The sequence below is a fragment of the Nothoprocta perdicaria genome, unplaced genomic scaffold (assembly GCF_003342845.1).
Source record: "Nothoprocta perdicaria isolate Ctin4 unplaced genomic scaffold, notPer1 scaffold_2, whole genome shotgun sequence".
Taxonomy (NCBI): domain Eukaryota; kingdom Metazoa; phylum Chordata; class Aves; order Tinamiformes; family Tinamidae; genus Nothoprocta; species Nothoprocta perdicaria.
The window spans coordinates 7,080,558-7,100,559 of NW_020455204.1; the positions used below are offsets into that span (position 1 = coordinate 7,080,558).

The 20,002-nt window shown below is 42.7% G+C and overlaps 1 protein-coding gene across 1 annotated transcript in view; it reads right to left on the reverse strand.

The window, feature by feature from the left end:
* Positions 1–6,896: 6,896 nt before the first annotated feature.
* Positions 6,897–20,002, reverse strand: part of AACS (acetoacetyl-CoA synthetase) — a 37,784-nt gene continuing 24,678 nt past the window's right edge. Inside the window, exons 9-18 of the mRNA XM_026037709.1 lie at positions 19,856–19,936; positions 18,850–18,974; positions 15,480–15,544; positions 15,166–15,288; positions 13,835–13,948; positions 13,201–13,326; positions 11,230–11,299; positions 10,233–10,291; positions 8,782–8,984; positions 6,897–7,080 (exon numbers count right to left, since the gene is read on the reverse strand). Of these exons, the coding sequence (XP_025893494.1) occupies positions 6,943–7,080; positions 8,782–8,984; positions 10,233–10,291; positions 11,230–11,299; positions 13,201–13,326; positions 13,835–13,948; positions 15,166–15,288; positions 15,480–15,544; positions 18,850–18,974; positions 19,856–19,936 (1,104 nt within the window). The 3' untranslated portion in view covers positions 6,897–6,942. The remainder of the gene's footprint in view (positions 7,081–8,781; positions 8,985–10,232; positions 10,292–11,229; positions 11,300–13,200; positions 13,327–13,834; positions 13,949–15,165; positions 15,289–15,479; positions 15,545–18,849; positions 18,975–19,855; positions 19,937–20,002) is intronic.

The following is a 20,002-nucleotide window of genomic DNA, read 5'->3' on the forward strand; positions in this document are numbered from 1 at the left end:
CGTGGAGCTGGACGTGGGGCACGATGCAGGGCTGGACGCGGGGCAAGACGCGGGGCAGGAGGCGGGGCTGGACGCGGGGCAGGACGCGGGGCAGGACGCGGGGCTGGACGCGGGGCAGGACGCGGGGCTGGACGCGGGGCTGGACGCGGGGCTGGACGCGGGCTGGATGCAGGGCTGGACGCGGGGCAGGATGCAGGGCTGGACGCGGGGCTGGATGCAGGGCTGGACGCGGGCTGGATGCGGGGCTGGAGGCGCCCGAGCCGCGCGCGGCAGCRGCCGCAGGAGCCGCGGGGAGCGCGGGGCGGCACCGCGGAGCGCGGCCCCCCCCTGGCGGCCAAACGGGCGGAAAACGGCCCGAAAACGGCCCGAAAACGGCTCACAACCAGCTGAGCCGAGCAGGCTGCAAAGGGGGTTACTCGGCTGGGAGTTGTTCCGCGATCGCAGCAGAAAAGCTGAGGGGGAAAAGGAGAGCTAACGCCCGACCCCGTTTGCAAACATGTCTCTGCATTTGATTTTCCCCCTCCSTGCATAAACCAGCTCTTGTTTAGCCCCCCAAGCCCTGCTATGATCACAAAAAAAAATTAAGCCTAATGTTTAACCACTCCAGGCAACTGAGAAGGGGAATGAACGCTCCTCTTCCCTGGAGGAGAAGGAAATGCACCTTCCATGTGAGAAAACAAACTCCTAGGGAGAAGCTATCCCCACACTAAGTAGATGGGATTTATGGGAAGCTGGTGGTTTTTGAAATCACTCAGTGCCAAAGCAAGGGGAGTCCTGCCAAGTCCCAAGGGGAGCAGCAGGGATTCACCTTTTCAGGTCGCTTAGTGGATTAGGAGGAAAACCCAAGTGCGAGCTGATGGCACGAGGAAGGGGAGCCTGAATGGCTCTGGGGCCTGCAGTGCCGGAGCATTTGGGAAAAGCTGCTGCTTGGGCTGGATTTGACCAACGCAGACWCCATGGAGTGAGAGCAGGAACAAAACCGAAGCAGATCCAGGGTAGGAAGGTCCCCACAGGCAGCGGGAGCTGCCCTGGCCCCACATCCAGGGGCGTTTGGGCAAGTCCCAGCTCCGGGATGCTCTGAAGCTCTYGGGTGCGAGGTGCTCCAGACAACCAGAGCGTTTGTTAGATGAGCGTTTGCTTATCCCAGCTTTGCCAACGTTTCATCGCCTTTGGGGTATGCTGCAGCATGCAGAAGTTCCCCAGAGCTAATAGCTTTAGCTGGGGAGCAAAAAACAAATAACTATTTTGGATACTTTAAAGCTGAAAGATTTGGGAGATGGGTAGCTTTTTCCTGGGTATCTGCCAAAATGAGGAATTCTGTAAGCAGAGGTGGGAAAAGGAGTAAAACCTTTCTGCCAAGCAAGGAGAGTAGCAGAAGCCCCACACCTTGCAGAACTTGGGGCAGGACATGGGGCAGGAGGTATTTTTCCTAATAGCCAGTCAAAAAAATAAAACATTTTAGAGAAATAATGGGGTATGAAAAAATACATGAGCTGTTATTTGCATAATTACAATGAATCTGATTTTACCCTGTAGTTTTGTCAAAATAAAGAGAAATTATTTCACAGTGTAGTTTGGGTGCATCCTTTTTTTGATGCCTTTGAGCTGATCAAAACAAACAGCCCTCTAATTCTGAGAAAAATCAGTGAAAATCTGACTCGTTCACCCCACTTGCCATTGGGACTGTTGCTTGGTGGCAACAAAACGCCGCTTGGGTTGGCTTGCCAGGCCGGGGCCACCATCCTCACACTGCTGTCCACACCAGCAGCAATGGAGACCACATGGAACCTGGAACCTGGTCTCCAGGAAAGGAGACCTGTCTTCCAGCGGAGACAGGTTCGGAGCGGGACAGAGAACATCCAGCTCCAGGTTTCTATCCAGAGCAGCAACGTTGCTGTGGGCAAACCCGAGGAAAATCTGACAGGGATATCAGCTGCAGATGAGGATGGATTTGTCTCCTCCAGCATCCAAGATGTGGCTCTCCAGGCTTGGAGAACAAACTCGCCCTCAGCAGGACTTCGCTCCCGGGAATCCCATCCCACGCAGCTCTCGGTGGCAGGAGCTAGGAGGCCCGTGTTGCTGCTCACGGGGCAGCTCCATACAACAGCCTTTGTGCTCCAGGACTCCACGTAAAGCGCACACACGCGGGGCCCATCACACTTTTGGGTTTCTTCTCTCATGTTCTCCCATTCCTGGCAGCGGGAAACACCTGGAGCCGTCACAGGGCCCCTCTGAAGGGCGCCTTGGAGACAGAAGCAGAGGCCACCCCGGGGGGATTGGAGCAGCGGGAAGGCAAGGGGTGAATTGGCCCCGTCCTGCATTGCTCCACACTCACCATCTCAAGGGTCCTTAAATTAACTTACAGAGCGTTGTAGTCTTTGGGGCGGTTTCGTGTTTTATTGGGCTTTCATTGGTCAAACATGGTGCAATATCCCAAAGAAGCCCGAGCCCAGGGTCATGTCCCGCCAACACTGGCGCTCAGCACTACATAGGACCCACCTGGGTGCCGCTCATCTCCACAGCTTGGCCCCAGCACCAATGACTTGTGGATGAAGTTATTGATACCAAGGAACACCGCATGCCGTCTGGATCTGCAGGAAAGGCGCCAGACCATAAAGCCACAGCCCTYGCCAACATTCCCACTGCTTGGAAAACCAGAGTCCCCTGCCAGCAAAGGAACAGACCCACACAGAGCACCAGATACCCTAGGATGCTCCAGGACCAGCAGCACAAGGATCCCCTCGCTTGGACCACGTGCTTCCCAAGCAAGAGCAGACAGCAGTGRTATATCCCTTTTCCTCTCCTCCTAATAAACAAGAGTGGGAAGTTTCCACTGCTGAAGAGCAGGAGAGACTCTGAATATTTATGTTATTGTTTGCTGATTGAAAAGGAAAAAATAGTGCTATAAAAGAACATATTTGGTGACCCAATTTGAGGGGCTCATTACGGTTAGCTTCAGCTAATTGCCAGTCTTGTATTTCATTTGGCAACTTGTTAGGCTAATTGAACAAAATAAAACTAATGAACAATTATAATGAAGTTTATAATTAGACCCTCAGAAAAACTCAGTGTGAGGATATTTAAGGCAATGAATGATATAGGAGGCATGTGGGGGGAAACTGGGGGGTTTGGGGAACTCCTTCCACTAATCCCTCCAAAACGGTGCTCCCCAGGATAATTCTCATCCCGCCATCAATCCCCAAGTTAATGTCACTCTGGCATTGTTTTAATTAATCACTAATTACATGAATGTCCCCAATGCACACGCCTGCCATTTATCACCATCCTATCTCCAGGAAGGAGCCCTGCGGAGAAGCAGCTCGCTCATCTCGGTCGCTGTCTGTAAAKCCGAGCCTCCCAAGGACGGGTTTCTGCTGCTAAAACCAAGCTGCGCTCGGGGCTGACAGAGGGTCAAACCTAGGCAGGAGATTTGACAGAAGGTCAAATCTAAGCAGGAGCTGGGTGTGGGGAAAACAACTTCGTTGTTTTCCCCACACCCAGCTCCTGCTTAGATTTGAATAAACTCATTAGATTTGAATAGACTCATTGCAGCTTCCTTCCCCTCACAAGACACAGACAGGGACCCTCCAACATTTCAGTTCACAGGGCCAAGCAGGTACCGCTGCAGCCTAACGGAGCTGCCTTGGCAAATTCACCCCCTGTTTGTGCRTGGAAAATAATTCCCTGCTGGAAAAGCAGTTGGACAAAAGCAACAGGGCAAGAAAGCTCTGCTTTGAGCACACGCTCCAGTAATGACACTGAGCAAAGCCCAAAGCGGAGCCTGGCGCCGGGCTCCCCGCTCCAGGTAGCCGGGTCAGCACAAAACCCGCCTCGGAATTTGCATTTTGAGAACAAACCCTGCACAGGAATCCCTCGGCCTGCTTTACGCTCCTGCATTAATTCATGAAGTGTCATGTATCTGGCATATTTTATTATACATGAGAACGGTGCAAATTAAAATTCTCAGTCAAATATCACGTTTGCACACCCGAGGCCGCCTCCTTAGGCTCTGCTAAGGCTTAGAAGTCGCACCTGCTTAAACTCAGGTCACCTTTTAAACCAAGTTAGTCAAACTGGCACAAACTCTTATAAAGGCTTCCCTCTGCAATTTATTTCCATTTAGGTTTAACCTCTTCCTGGGTAATTTAAGCTGTGGAGAGGAGCAGAGAGTGTTCTGGCTCATTTTATTTCTGTGTGAACCACCACTAAACCAGGGAAATTAATTGGAATCACAAGCCAGTGGGAGGGGAAAGCACTCATTTAAGAGAGACTGACAACAGAGGGTTTGAGAGGAGCAATAAARCAGCAGCTGTCAAGGAGTCAAGGGCAAACGGACCATTTCCAGCACCCAGTTCAACGGGGCTGCTCCCAGATTTGCAGAGGATCAGGTCCGAAAAGCATCTTGCCCAAATACTCCTAATCCCACAGGATCCGGCGTTGCCAACCCTGCCAGGAGCTGCAGCTTGATGGAGCTGCAGCCAAGAGCACCCCTGGGACCCCAAGGCACTCGAGGACACTTTCTGCCCAGGTTTTGACCTTCCCAAGCCCCAGCACCATCTGAACCACATCGGGACCACACAAGCACAACAACTATACAGCCCAGCACTGCTCTGCTACACTTACCTTTTGCTGCTTATCAACGCAAGTCTGGAAAAAAACTTAGTCAAGACCAAACTAAAGCTGCTAACAAAACTTTGCACCGTGTTTCAAGCAGGATAGAATTTAAAGGAAATCCATTAGTCTTTAGGCACCGTGCGTGTTCCTAGTATATCTGTGCTTCTAAACTATCTTTAATTAATGGAATATTTGAAAATTACTTATTAATAAGGATCTGTAGTCTTCGTAAACTCCAGACATTTTGCATGAATTAAAGAACAATATGATGAAGTTTTAATGAATACAAAGTCACAGTTAATGTAAAATTTATGTATAGCATRCCAGAAGGGAAAGGAATTTAAAAGTACTTTTAATCACAGGTTATTGGCAGCTGGGTAGCTCATTTCTGTACTTTTATAACAAGTGCTTGGTCTTGATATTAAAACATACATGATCCCAGCATGTGATATTGTCTGACTTGGCACAGTGGAAAGGTCAGGTGGAAACCAGCTTATTCATTAGCTCATTTGCTAATGAGGCATCTCTGCATCCTGCGGCGGACCTGGTGCCTCTGATGCAGTCACAGACCATCAGAGAGGCAACTCAGTCACATTTATAGGCGGTTTCCCTGAATTATTAGCAGCAGTATTTTATATAACCACTCGAGTTCTGCAGCAGCCATCACCCTGGAGGCTGCCACAGGGCAGCGGGGAAATACAAAACTTCCACTAGCTCCAACTGAACAACCACATCAGCTCCTCGATTTTGCTCCAAGTAAAGGAGAATTTGCCTCTCAGTGCTCAGACGTAGCCCTTTTAGCAGCAGTGACATACCCCAACACTCAGCTTTTAGCACCCTGCCGATACGGGGCCGGATTCCAGGACACTTCCATTCCTCTTGGCTGCAAATCCTGCTGACCTGCAAACCAGCCAGCTGTGCAGGTTCAACCACAGCAGCAACGTCCTGCGTGTCCTGGGCTCTACAAAACAGGGTAAAGCTTAGAGAGCAACAGTTCYGGAGCAGATTTGGACACAACTATTACAGTAGATAACAAATTAAGCCACAAATAATTCCATGCCACCCAAAAGGAAGAGACATTAAATAAGTCAAAGTGGAAACAAATATATCCATACACATGTATATACACTTATATTAAGAATCAATTTATTTTAATTAACTCTTTATCAGTGCTGAACGTATTCAACACAATTATCAGGACATCCAAGATTTTAATGCATTAAATACTTAACCCACAATATTCACATAGTGCAGGAGATACGAATGCCAGGGATTTGGTACAACTACTGCAATCATTTTCTTTGTGAAAAACTAAATAAGRTTTAGTGCTTCCATTTTACGGTTTTAATATACTCCCTAACAGTATTTTTCCCTTTAAAAACTGGAAGGATGCAGAGCTAGAAAACATTACAGTCTTCCACTTCCAACATGACATTTAGTAAAAAAAGTTACAAACCCCTCAGGTTTTAATAAATGAACACACTGGAACTGCTTAGCTAACGTAACACTAGACTGTTGTCTTTAAGACAAAAAAAGGAACTTTAATACAGGGAAATGAAATGCTGTCCACATCTAGTGATGTTAATCCAGAATAATTCCAGTAAATTCAGTGTAAATAATCTGGAATTCCACCAGGACTATGGAGGTGACTGTTCTCTCAGTTTCTGAATCCCTAAAAGTCAGTGAGCTAAAAAGCTTAAAACASTAGGAAAGATACATCATAAAACAAAGCAGCAATTGAGATATTTGAAGACCGAAATAATTTGGAGTCAAGTCAAATGGATGCTGTGCATTATGATGTGGCTTAACAAAAACACTTAAATGCACATTTTGTATGGAATACTTTCACATTCCATGGTCACGTATTTAAAAGTGCCACATAYTCCTTGCAGTTGGCTCTAAAACATATGGTTTGAAAAAGCCCCAAATTTAGCTAAAATCCAGTTAAAAAAGGAAAAGTGAATGTTTTATTGAAAGAGAAATATTCTATTATGAACTGCAATCTTGGCTATYGGTGTTCCAGTTTGAAGGGCTGCTGACGTAAATCTAACCAGAAAAGACGCATTCATCATATGTACAAAAATCAGAACAGGCAAGTTTCTCCATCCAGGCTGGAAGAATAACTCCAAGACATATGGCATATTTAACCAATAAAAGGGAGCTACACTCGACCCAAGCCTTTCATAATGCACTTAACGAAATATTTTTCTTTTAAAAGAACCACTAGTATTAAATAGAGTATTTTTTTCTTTACATACAGTATTGGTATATACAAAAACAAACACAGAACAAAAACAGATGCAAAAAGGGGGAGAGGGGGAAGCGCCTTCAGAAATTCTGAAGCTCAGGGATATTTTGGTACAGGTCCAAAGTCTCTGGATTTGAGAAAGCTCCTCGCTGCGCAACTTCTTTCCCTGCAATTATTTCTTTCACGGCTACTTCCACTTTCTTTCCATTTATCGTATACTGAAAAACAAAACCAGCAAGGATAAAAATTACACTTTTGACGTAGTTGGYTTACAGAAATATTACCCCACCAGCCACCTTGGAACTCAATCATGAAGCGTAACATAATTTCCTTCCTTTCCTATTACACTTGATGCAGGAAACAGTTTGGTGCATCGCTCGAAGAGTGGACTTCAAAGAGTTTCCTATGTGATTTATTACTCCAAATGGTAATACTGTGAACCTGGCCAGACTTCAGTTTAAACTGCTGCAACTGCTTTGTGTCACTGACACGCTAATCATTTCAGCACAGCTAGCCCCATTTCTGCCAGTATAGGGCATCATCAGCAAGAGGCCGTATTTTTAGAAGGGCATTCAAAAGCATTTCTGAAAGCAGCAGAAAATAGAAAGAGGTTCCCTTTCCAAACAAAACCTTCAAAGAAAGATAGGAGACAGCTTTGATCGCTTTGCCATGGCATATTTTACCTGAAATGTAATTAAAATTCACTCAATTGTAAATTCAGTCAAAATGTGAACTAATTAATGATCTAAGCAGGCATTCCTGAGGGGCGGACTGTCATAAACACCTCACTGCCATCAACTCCATTCTCTACACGCAGGTGATCTGAGCATTTTACAAGTTCAGCGTTCCACTCTGAAGCTCAGCTGCAGTCTAGAAGATGCAGGCACCACCATTTAAAAGGCTGAGGGGGTTCGCACACTCACGTTATATATGCTGAGCCTACTACTCTTTCCCAACACATCACGGAAGAGCAGCAGCTCCACAGACAGAATCCTATCTCCATGTGCCCTACCGAGGAAGCTGGCAGAACCAAACATGTTTGGTAGGCTTGAACACTAGGCCGTTTTCACACAGAAGCACACACTGGGAAGTAAATAGGTGTGAACATCAAGCATTTGCTCTGCACTCTCAAGCAGTTTCTGTGGAAGCATCCAAGTTCACGTGTGACTGCATACAAGGAACTCCTCTGCACCCTRTTCCACAGGGAATAAGGGGTTTGGAGCTGCTGAGGAAGGTCGAGCATGAGAGGAGCCACCCTATTCCACAGGGAATAAGGGGTTCGGAGTTGCTGAAGAAGGTCTAGCATGAGAGGAGCCACAAACAGGCACCTCGACTCAGAGGTCACAGGGTAAGACCAAGCACTGCCGAGCACCTACACAGCAGCTCCACAMTCCAAGCACCCAGACCTGTGTGGACCTCTCCCCCTCTCACCTGCACAAGCACTTTATTGCAGTTATTGCTAAGACAGTGACAGAGCTACATTTAAAGGGATAAATAGCCACAGAAGGGAAATGGTTTATGAAATTTTATACACTTGCTGAGTGCTCTCAGCTTTCACAAGCATGTAATCTAAAAACAAAAACAAAATAAGCTTGCTGAAAAGCCAAAGTTAAATTACCTTTTTAATATTTTTCTTTAAAAGACTTGTGAATTCTCAGGAATATATACTTAACCCATGTGTATTTATAACCTGACAATGGACATTTTTAGGTATTGTTAAAAAACAACAAACATACTTAGCTGAAAAGGAGAAGAAATGAAGTTGCTAGGCAACACAAACTATTTATAAAGCTCAAATACACTTTTGAGATGCTAAAATTTCCACGCATGTGGGTTTGAAGAGCAATGACAACTGCTCCTTAATTACTATTCAAGGTGACAAAGGGAAAAAAAAGTAGGCAGCATTTTCCATGACATACCGGAATGCCTTTGGTTTCTAGGATGAGGCTGGGGACGTGTCTAGCAGAAAGCGCTCGACGTATCGCATCTCGAAGCCTCTTCACCAGGTCCTCACTGAACGTGTAGTTTAAGGCCATCTTCAGGAAGAGTATCACTCTTTCCTCCCCATCTTTGTTGTACTGCGGGACACAGAGGCTATCGGAAACCTCCTCAAAGGCTTCCACTGGAGGAAAAGGGGGGAAAAAAGCATGGTTTTGGTCATATGCATTTGTGTTTTGTGCTGGAYGCTCCTTTTGGTAATTGCTCCAAAGGAAGTAAGTCACATTCCCTAGAGGCAAGGGGAAAGGAGGACATGCTGACCACCTATTCAAGGAGCTTCCTCTGGGTGCTCTGAAAAGCTCTAAAATTCTAACTCAAGTGAAAATCCAGGTTTAAGACTGGATATATTTTGGCTTAGGACATTCAAAATTTACTTTCACACAAACCATTTTCTCTGGCTTTTCTTGTAAGCCACTGAGGYAAGGCCAGGGCATTATTCCCATTGCTGCATAGACAGAAAAATAAAACGTCTCATCACAGAATAACAAGTTCCAACTGGTGCCTGCATCCCACCTTGGCACCTCTGCACACAGGTTCACAGCCTTTACTGCTAGGACAGAGCTTCTGAGCTGAGAAGCGCTGTGCAGCTCCATCTCATGAAGGCTGAACTTGACTTAAATTCTAAGCATTCAAACTAGTCCCCGTTGAAACTTCCATTTCTGCTGTAAAATGCCATTAAAACCAGGGAGCCAGAACCAGATGCAGTTTTACCAGTTTAACTTCAGGCCTTTGTGTGTGTTCCAACACTAAAGAAACTGTTCCTCCCCACGCCAAGYTAAGCACAGAAGTGAAGCGTGACCCAGGGCAGCCGCCACAAACACTCAAACAGTTTTTCTGCCACACACGAGGGAGGCAACCCAAGCAGCACACAGCAGATGCTGTTCCCAGGGGAACAATATTTCAATTCAAAAGGCTACAGCAGTGCAGTCTAACCCATCCACCCTCCTCGTGGCTCCACGGGCAATCCCCCTGTTCACAGATTAAGTCAGAGCCACGTAAATTATATTCATCAGCAATGACACAGAAAAACAGTGTCAAGAGCTTGTCTTGGGAAAGAAAAGCCTGAGCAGTCAGGCCTGCTCTTGCAAAGCTGCATGAAATAAGTTGCAAGATCTTTCTGCTTAAAGCAAAATCTAACCCAACACATCTCAGCTGGTTATCTCCAGTCCCACAGATGTTGCAGGAAGGCAACCCATTTCAAGTCTACAAAACAGAATTTTACTATTAACACTAACACACTCTTCAATGCAATTTTCCAAATAAAATTCAAGTCCTTCATTACTTAATCCTTCCAGCCACCTTCACAATCCTTACATTTCACATTTATGGCTACAATGTCATAGTTGAAAGAGATGGAAAGTTAATTTCATACCTATGTTATAGATTTCCGAACTTCCGAATCTTACTCCATTTGGATTTAATGTACCATCACTGAAAATTGCACACAAACAAAAGGAAGCATTAAAATGTAATTAGAGTTTGATGAAAAGAAAAAAATGATGCAATTAAACAAGTCTCTTAATATTTCATGCAGTGAATACACAGGCAGCCACATGAGAAATTTTAAAATAAATTGAGTTCAAATGCCCTTTTGCTCAGTAGAATTAAGTTTTACAAAGAACCTTAACATCATTCTTTCACCCTTCCTACCCCTGCCTCTTGCAACAGCCCCGGATGGGTCCAGTCGTGTATCTCATTTAAGTCCACARACACACATATGAGCCAAGACTCCCCAGGACCTCTCCAAACTACTGTTGTGTGCAATAACTTCCCAGTCTCATGGCTGGAAGCGGTCTCAAAGAGCAGCCTCCCACCAGAAGTCTCTCTGTCGAGGAGGTCGGTTTGTGACATTGCCAGTCACAGCTAAGACGCTCGCTCAACTTGGGTTGGAAGGGCAGCTTGTAAATGCAAGCATAAGTTTTAGCCCCAGATGTGATCTTGAATTTCTAYGATCTTTTTGAGAAGCACAAGCTAATACCTGCCCTCTGTAAATAAGTTGCTGTGCTCTAAAGCAAATCAATGAAAAAGCCAAGAGCAAAAAACCAGTGCCCTGATCTTCCACGTAGGCTGGGCTTTATGACCCCTCTGTTTCTAATAGATGATCCTTCACTACAAACCATGTAAAACAAAATCAAGTACAAGGCTGTCTTGGGTCACACATGCAGAACTGGGGTACAGCTTTGACATGCATGGCCTTCTCTCGAACTCAGTTGCTCTGATCAACTTAAGGGGTTGAAATTCACATCAAAACTGAATTTACCAAAATGAATATCACACTAAGATGGAGAATCAYCTACATGTTGTTCCAAAGCCAAGACTGCAAACCTTGGCACCTGTTTACTCTGAACACTTTCGCCAAAATACTATACCTGCGACCCAGCATGACAATTCCTCCTGTCTTGGGATTAATTTTGCAGTAATCACCATGGGCCCAAACACCTAGTAGAAAGTGACAAGGTTAAGCAGATGATTTATTCCTTCAGTTACAACAGACATTTGTCTAACTCTCCTAACTTAGTTTATTTTGCTGTAGACTACATACAAAGACACAAACACATGAGCTACCCTTGAAAACTACCCAGAGCAAATGAAGTGGTCCTTGCTTCACTGTGCAAACAGTCCATGCCACGTATTACGCATAGCTGGCATAGATACAGGAGGAGAATGAACTATTTTGGTGGAGCAGGAAGTTTTACACTCAGGTAAAAGTACTCYAGTCTTTCCTACACTGTTACAATGTAGTTCTGGAAAAGCAGCAACTTCTGGGTTTGCACAGCAAGTTTCAGTTGAGCAGTTCCTAGAGAATTTACGTGCTTGCTGGCATTGTTCTTGATTTGTATTAATGTAAAATCAGACTTGACTCTTCAGAGTTGGCATAATTTCTTTTTTAAAGATTGAGACCACCACAGTAGTATGCTACAAGCCACTTCTACTTGCATTTTCCTAAATAAAGTAGCTCTCAGTTACTTAGGTGCATGTGCACATAACACCGYTCCTCATCTGAGCTGTTAACAACTTCACACTCATTTAATAGAAGGAGAAAAAAAGGAGTTTCTAGCAGACTCTCCATCCACAAAGCTCCCAGTCTCACAATTGTCACAATGATTTCTTCCCTTCTAGAGCTATTGCTGCCAGGCTCAGGTGCAGACTGCAGCTTCCCCACGGATGTGATGATTTCTTTCTGTTCTTTGAAGACCCCTGTAGCTTTGATRGCCACTTAGAGAACATGGACTGCAACTGACAATACCCAGCAAAGAGGAAATTGATGTAAAGCTTCATTCTACACCACAAGCTTGCAAAGTGCTCCTGCATCTGTGTGCTGGAAACTGCTACCGCAGCGAGACGGTGCACACTGCTTCCTATGCAATCTTACAACATTTGTGGGTCAAAATACTCTATGTTGATTTGTGAAAAACTGTCAAAAAAACATTATTTTKAAATGTATCAAGGTTCCTCCTGATATCAGAATCTTAACTCAGCTGGTAAAGCAAGCCAGATCAGAAAGAGATAAACTGGTATTAGAATCACAGATTTAAGTGATCTTCRGCATGCATTTTGACATCAAATTCTTTCCCCTTGAAAAGAAATAGCCACAGAGAAGTATAAACAATTGGACAGAACACTTGCTAAAATTATGTGTTAGAACTATTTTAACTGCTTAGAAAGATAGGGGTCAAGGAACGAGACATTAAAAAAGCCTTTACTATTTTATTTCTACTACAATCTGTAGCAGGAGGAATCACTTGAAACATTTAAATCAAACTCCTCATTTTCCCTGTGTGCCTACCAGCTCCTGCTGTACATCCCATTTCTCCTGTGAGTCTAATATTTTGCTGCTATTTATAACAATATCTCCAATCCCCAAAAGAGACAACTGGAGGTCTTGCTCCTGCAAGGCCCTGCCTGCTGTGCCACACGAGCCAAGGCTCTGGATAGGCAGAGTCTTACACAGCAAGGAGGAAGAAAATCTCCAGTCCTCAGGGGCTCAGTTCCTGTACTCCTAACAGCACTGGGAGACTGGGCAAATGCAGAATGTGCCCTGCTGACAGGGCACACGTTTMAACCCACGCTAACCTTGTCTGTCCAAGGAGAACAGGAGCAAAACAGGATTGGAGCTTGCTAGGGATTCTTATTAAACTGATCTGGACCCAAATTCAACACAAATTCAACACTGGAAAAGAGAGTTACCTGTCAAACACGCCTTGAAGTTTTCAACCCTAAAAATCTAGGTACAAGGTGGCTATTGGTGGGCATAAACAAACCTGCACCTTGCTAAAAGCAGCACGGCAATTTACATTCTTAGTTAGTTCAAGCACTGTCCAAAAGCTGTCATTACATACCTGGGAATTTTGAAAAATAGGCTTTCCTGTATTTGCTTCCATTCTCATCATTCCAGAAATGCGTAGGTTGACAAGGAATTGGCTTTGTACAAACCAGCTCTCCACTTTCACCCCAAACTGGTTTGCCTGTTGACAAAGGAAGAGGTAATTCCTGCATTTTTGCTGCTGTAAACAGTAGCATAGTAAAGCAAAGAGCATCTGTAGTTAATACACACATGGAAGATGCTATGTACAGATATGAAATGAGAGCAATGGTCTTAAAAGCTCATGTTGAATTACTAAACTCATCTCTATCTTAATGCCAGTAATTTCAGGAGAGTTGCATCACTGGATGAAGCCAGCCYGGCATCCACAGCAATAGAGTTGATCAGCACACAAACCAGAGGCTACAATTTGGCCCCTAAAGTTCTTTCAGAGGAAGGGAAGAGCAGGGCTTTTTTTACACAGTAGTTATTTTCATTGGAGTCCTGCACACTGTGGATCAAATGGATCCAAATTCAGGTGTTGTGGAACACATTCTCATAGTAAAGCCACTCCTTTATATTAGCAAGCTTATGAGTGAAACTTCAAGTTACATCCCCTATGCAGACAACCATTGCATTTAAATCATTACTTAAACGTATAAAACAATTACCTTCATCATTCCATGCTTCTACAGCCATTCCAAGATTTCTGGCCTGAATTTCTCCTTTGTAAACTGGAATTGTAACATTCTGACCCATAAAACATGAAATTATATCTGTTCCACCTGCAATAAAGGAAGCCCATTTAGAACACAGTGCTCTTCTGAAAATTAAAATGGAAAATTATGTGAGAATCTGGAACAGCAGACTGGCACATTTGACAAATGCATCCAATCCATATTAAACAGCACAGAATATAYACTCAGTATTATCTAAGATGTTGTATAACTTGTAATGAGAGTGGTTTCATTCCTGGCTCTACATATGTGTGTCTTTATAGAGATGTACACCCTCTGTACAGACTCCTTAAGGTTTGGCTTTTCTTTCAGTAGCTTTATATCTATACATATCTTTATATTTAAGGAAATCTTAGTTTACTCAGAAGTGTGAAAATAAACAGGCCCTGGCTTACAGATATATATATGAGATCAATTGCAAGTGATATTACAGATGAGGGTTTTCATTAAACTAGCCCAGTTATTCACTTAGTTTGCATTTCTCGTTCTCATTCGCCCAGTGATATCATTTTGAAAAAGCAGAACAAGAAACAAGACCAATTCTTTTAGCTTTACTTATAACAATATTCCTCCACATTGGAGACTATTTGTATCTGCAGTAAAAAAAAAATCTAAGATTTAGCACTATTCTCACTATAACCAGAGCCAGGGATGATTTCAGTAGCAGAACAGGCAGCTTCTAAATCAGACCAAGTTAAAAAGTTCTTTGAAAAATTAATCCACACTGCAGAGCAGAATGAGGAGTTCAATGGGGACCTTACATGAATAGAAGCTGCCTTGGTTAGCACTCCTCACAAACTGCACAGCATGTGGGCTTGATACTTCTCTAATTACATAATTTACAAAAAATCTGTCTGCAGTGACAATTACTTGCCACAAAAGAACCGAAATGGGAACATGGAAAAACCTCTCCAAGAGGTATTTCTTGTCGAAGTCAGCTATTTGTAGAATGGTCTGTTCTGCAGGCTAATAGACTTTCTCTGATTTCACTTTGCCATCCCTAAGGACAGCCAGTCAAAATAAATGAAACTACTTAAACCTCCCGCCCCAAACATTTACTGTCAGAAACATTCCACCTAAAAGCCTTCAAGTGCACAGGCTTCATTACAGTATACTCAAAAGAGACAATTAATTCTAGTTTAACTCTAACCAAGCATTAGTGATGCAAGCCTAGGATCCCTAACACCACCACACAGTAGCAAACAAGAAGAAAATGCACAGGCCAGGAGCAAATTAGTAAGAGACTTGTAGCACAAAAGCATCACCTGAAATGGATCCCAGTAGGACGCTGCTTTTTATGTGTTTGTAGACATACTCGTAGCTTTGAGACTTGAGGGGTGAGCCTGTAGACAGTATAGTGTGGAGTGTCTGAAGATTGTGTGTTTCACCTTAAAGGAAGGCATCAATGAAAAGGGTTAAGAATAGTTTTTTCTATCAGATTTTATAACTATTCATCACCACAATGCAAAAAAATGCATAGAGCATTCAACTTATTACTTGTGATCAAGATATAGAGCTAAAATCCAAGAGGAAAGACAAGGGGAAGGTAAAGAGGACTGAATAGCTTTTTGGAGCTTACCTGGTTTTAAATTTTTCTCCTCTAGTACAGCCAGCCACTTTGCCCCTGTTCCAAGGATGGTGATCCTAAAAGGAAAAAAGTTAAAATATTTTGCAATTTTAAATCCGTTAAGATTCTGAAGACCTGCAACTCCCACTGCAGAAAGCAGAAGCTGTAGGCACTTCAACATTGATTAGTCAAGAAGTACTTCATCCTAAAGCTTTTTATGTGCAAGGCAAATTCCTTTGCAGCAGTCAAAGTTAGTCAAATCACACGTTTCTGAAGCTTTGAAACATTTAATTCTACCTTTAAATATTAAGCAAAGCTTTCCCACCTCGTACAAAACATTCATTTTCATTTACAGAAATATAACTGCAGAACACTCCAAAGACATCACAGAATGTTATAACATTTACTTGATTAATTGGTCATAATTGCCGCTGAGCTGTTTAACACAGAACTGCTGCTGTGTCACACTCACATATCAAAATTATACCATTTCAGAACATGTGTAAAAAATGAATAATTTGTTCTGAAGACAGCATCCAATGATTTTCTAAGACATATATTCAGTTTCCCTTGCTGCAAATWTGAGCTGCAGATGCCTAACTGAACATGGAATTTGGCCCAGCTAACTGAAAAAATGACTACTGACCCTGCAAAGAGCACATCCAGAGCAAGTATTTAATACATGGCTGCACACTGAATTCTGGCATGGCGAGAAGATTCAATGAAAGTCCCAATTTGGCTGCTCATTAAAATACTGTGATTTTATATTACCGCAGTCACTCCAYGAGTTAATGTTGAGACACCACGGTTAGCATCATTAAAACTGAGCAGACCATTCTGGCTCCCAGTTACACATCACAGGTCTTTATGACAATGCTGTGAGCCCCAGAAAAAACTATTATATAGGGCACTCACACAAACACTGAAGGCACAGTGTGAAATGAATATTTCAACTAGCGTAATAAATAAAACACAACTCAGAGAATGTTGTCTATTTCTCCCATTTGAGAAATTAGGAACATGACTTTTTATTTTGGTTCCCAGCAAAACAGGGTGGCGAATAATTTGGATATTAGCAGCCTAGTGAGCACTACGYAACTGTGCTGTTACAAGCTACTCAAAGGCAAGATGCCCCCATCCTGGAAGATCCAGAGACCTCGTGGGCTGTTTCCKTGGGATTGCACAAGGCAAACAAACTTGCTGTTGAACACGGGACTGCAAGCCTGGCTTTCCAACTGAAAGAAAATTCTTTTGGTAATTCTGTATCTTAGGCCCTATTCTACTTGCTACAAACATGAGTATTCCTATGACCCCTAATTAAGCCAAGTGTGCCTCTCTAATGTTTTTAGATACACAGATCTAAATATATAAATAGATCTTAATCCTACACAGAAAACACAACTAGGAAGCGTCCCTTTCCCACTGCTAGACACTGTTCCAAGAAAATGCTCAAAAAATTCTTTGAAAAAAATCTTATTCTTCTCTGCTAATTCATTTCATATTAGTGCAATACAGTCATTTAAAAAAGTAGATAAAAACAAAAGAGCTTGAGTGCACAAAACACAAGCAGTGAGTGCAAAAAATGTGACAAAACAAGATCCTGGTAGCTTTACTTTTAGTCCAAAAACATGACTGAAGGTAGACTAGCTTGATATAGTAATACTCTGTCAGAAAAGGAAACAGTATTTGAAAAATATCAATATATGGTGTTTTCCCTGTCCATTTAGGTGGATGACAGTTACTTCAGAGGCTGTCACCCTTGGGTAAAGCCAGGGACAGTCTAGTTGCACAAACACATCTGTGCATAAAGCAATTTTATCTGGCACATGAGAAAAGCCCAGTGAGAGCCCACAAAAGCAAAACGCTCCTTCAGTTATGCACCACAAACATATGAGCTATATTTATCTTGGYATWATATTTTACTTGCCTTCGAWGCTCCAGATTATTGCTGATTTTATAGATGGAATATTCATCAATGCTTCTCTGMTTATTTTTAAACTCTTTGACACTTCCTCTACAACACATGTAGAAGATACAGTCTCCTATCATCTCCTACCAAACGCCGCRTAGCCCTGGGATAACTGTTGGGCAGTGGCTAAATACAGTTCATTTGCACTGGATCTTAACACTACCTGAGTAAAGACTGTCCTTCAGCATGAGATTATCCCGACGACACTGTGCAAACCTGATATCCAGGGGAAGGCCTAGGATATGTGAACAACTAAGGTATCCAAACACACTGAAGCTCTTTTTTTTTTTTTTAAATGTAACATACGACTGAGTTGGGAACAGACTGCATTATGAAGTACCACACAGATGGCCACCCCTTTTAGCACCAGATTACAAAAGTGCGACATGCAGACACATTCGAGTTATCTTCACTTACTTTTGGCATGTAGAAACAATGCTTAAAAATATGCTGTCTTATTTCTTGGTTCCAAATTTTTGCCTGGGGGCTTTTTTTTTTTAAAGTCTTTTTTCCCTTTTAGTGACAGCATTCTGAATAAGCATTGGCTTTCAATCATAATAGCCAAAGCTGACATGTCAGCACTACACAGCACAAAAAAAAAATGAAGCTTTAATTAATTAGCAAGAGTCAAAAAGTGAATCTTTTGGCACCTGCTTTCCACCACAAATGAATACATTTTAATTATCAAGGAATTAAAAAAACTATACTCATCTTTGAGCAAAATCAGTTTTTTCCCCCCTCATATCCAGTCAGGAAATTGGAGAAATTACAAAAATCAAAGTTAATCCTATATACTAAGTAATAAAATGCCACTACAGGATTTCACAGTTATTTATGTGATGGCTGCTATTTCTCTAGGTTTTGAGAGAGGGCACTGTGAACATTGTTCAAAGAACTACATAAGACAATGAATGGCTTAGCAGAGAGAATTAGGCATTATAGATTATAGAGCAAAATATGAAAATACAGAAAAACCCTGCTGAGCATTTCCAGTCAATTCATGTCTTTTAAATCAAAGTGCTATATTCAGTGCTAGACTGAGCCATTTGAAATGAAGCATTCTTATTTTTCAAGTTCTGAGTGCACTGAGAAATTATTCTTCAGATCACTCCCAATTACAGCCTTTTGAAAAGGCTGCTCTTGAAAACTGACTATTGAACCAAAATTCTTTGTATGCTTGGAATCCAAAAGCTTGAACCAATTTTGAAACAATTGGCTCTTTGTCTCTCCTGCTCTCTCTCAAAAGTTGTTTTATCACAAAATTTAAAAAGCAGTGTGCTTAAAGTTAAGCCAAAAGAAACTGTCATGCCACAAACTAGTTTCTGACCACAGGAGCAACATCTTTAATGAGGTTGCATGTGGTCACTGTAACAGCAGCAAAGACCATTATTCCACTTAATGTCGTTTACATACCCTAGTCTGTCAATCAAGTCCCAGAGCACATTGGGCGATGGAACTAGAGGAGATCCATCATATAAAACCACGGAGGCTCCTGTAGCAAGTGCAGTCACTAACCAATTCCACATCATCCAGCCAGTCTAGGAAAGAGAAAATACCTACATTAGTTTCTATCTTTGTCAGCCACCTGTCAGCTTTGCTGGCAGCTCCATCACAGGACCAGGAATATYGCTGTCAAACGGTGGTAGGAGAGTCACAGGCAACTAGACAATATGATGGACAGCCATGCCCTTCAGCAGAATCACCTCCTCCCTGTCCACATGCAAAAGGTGCCCTTTTTCCCCTACCTTCCTTGCCCAAAACTTTTCCTGCTTTAAGAAACTGTTAAATCAACCCCTGAGTTTATAGCTATTCGTACTGATGACCACTACTYATTTAGGAATTAAGAAAATAAGGCCCAGATCACTTTAAATCCTTTCACCTGGGTCAAGGCTGAATCTGCTACACACCTTTGAAAGCATCTTGTGAGATGGGGATTCCAAACCTCTCTACAGATATATCTTTAAATCATAAGTCAAAATATAACACACAACTGGAGCAAGGTAATTATGAATCTTTTGAGAAGATAACACTACTAGTCAGGTTGTGGTAAGTTCARAAAGGAGCTCATGAGAAAGGAACAGCCTTCTCAGACCGTTACAGTAATAAACTGCTGCAGAATCACATTCTTTACCACACTAGAATAAAKATATTGAATCCCTACAAAGATCAATAACATTTCTTCCTTTTCCTTTACTCAGCTCCTAGATATGCATGGCTTTTCTTCTCCATCAAGACATAAAAGAAAATCTCATCTTCAGTGTGATCAAGCCTTGCTTGATGCAGAAAGGTAAAATTTGATGAGATTTTAAAAACATTAGAAATACATAAAAAACATTTTTAGCTTTGTGAAAATGCTCTCAATCTTTCCAAGATAAATAGTATTGAAGAGTTTTTACAAGCGTCTCAAAGCCACACTTGCCGTTGTGTAGTACATAATAATGTCACTGCTGGTCATGTTGCCATGAAGAATGTGTTCCTTYAGGTGCTGTATTAAAGTACCCTGAAAAAAATAAAAAGTGAAAGAAAAGCATAAGTTCACATACATGAAAAGTTCTGACAGCACATT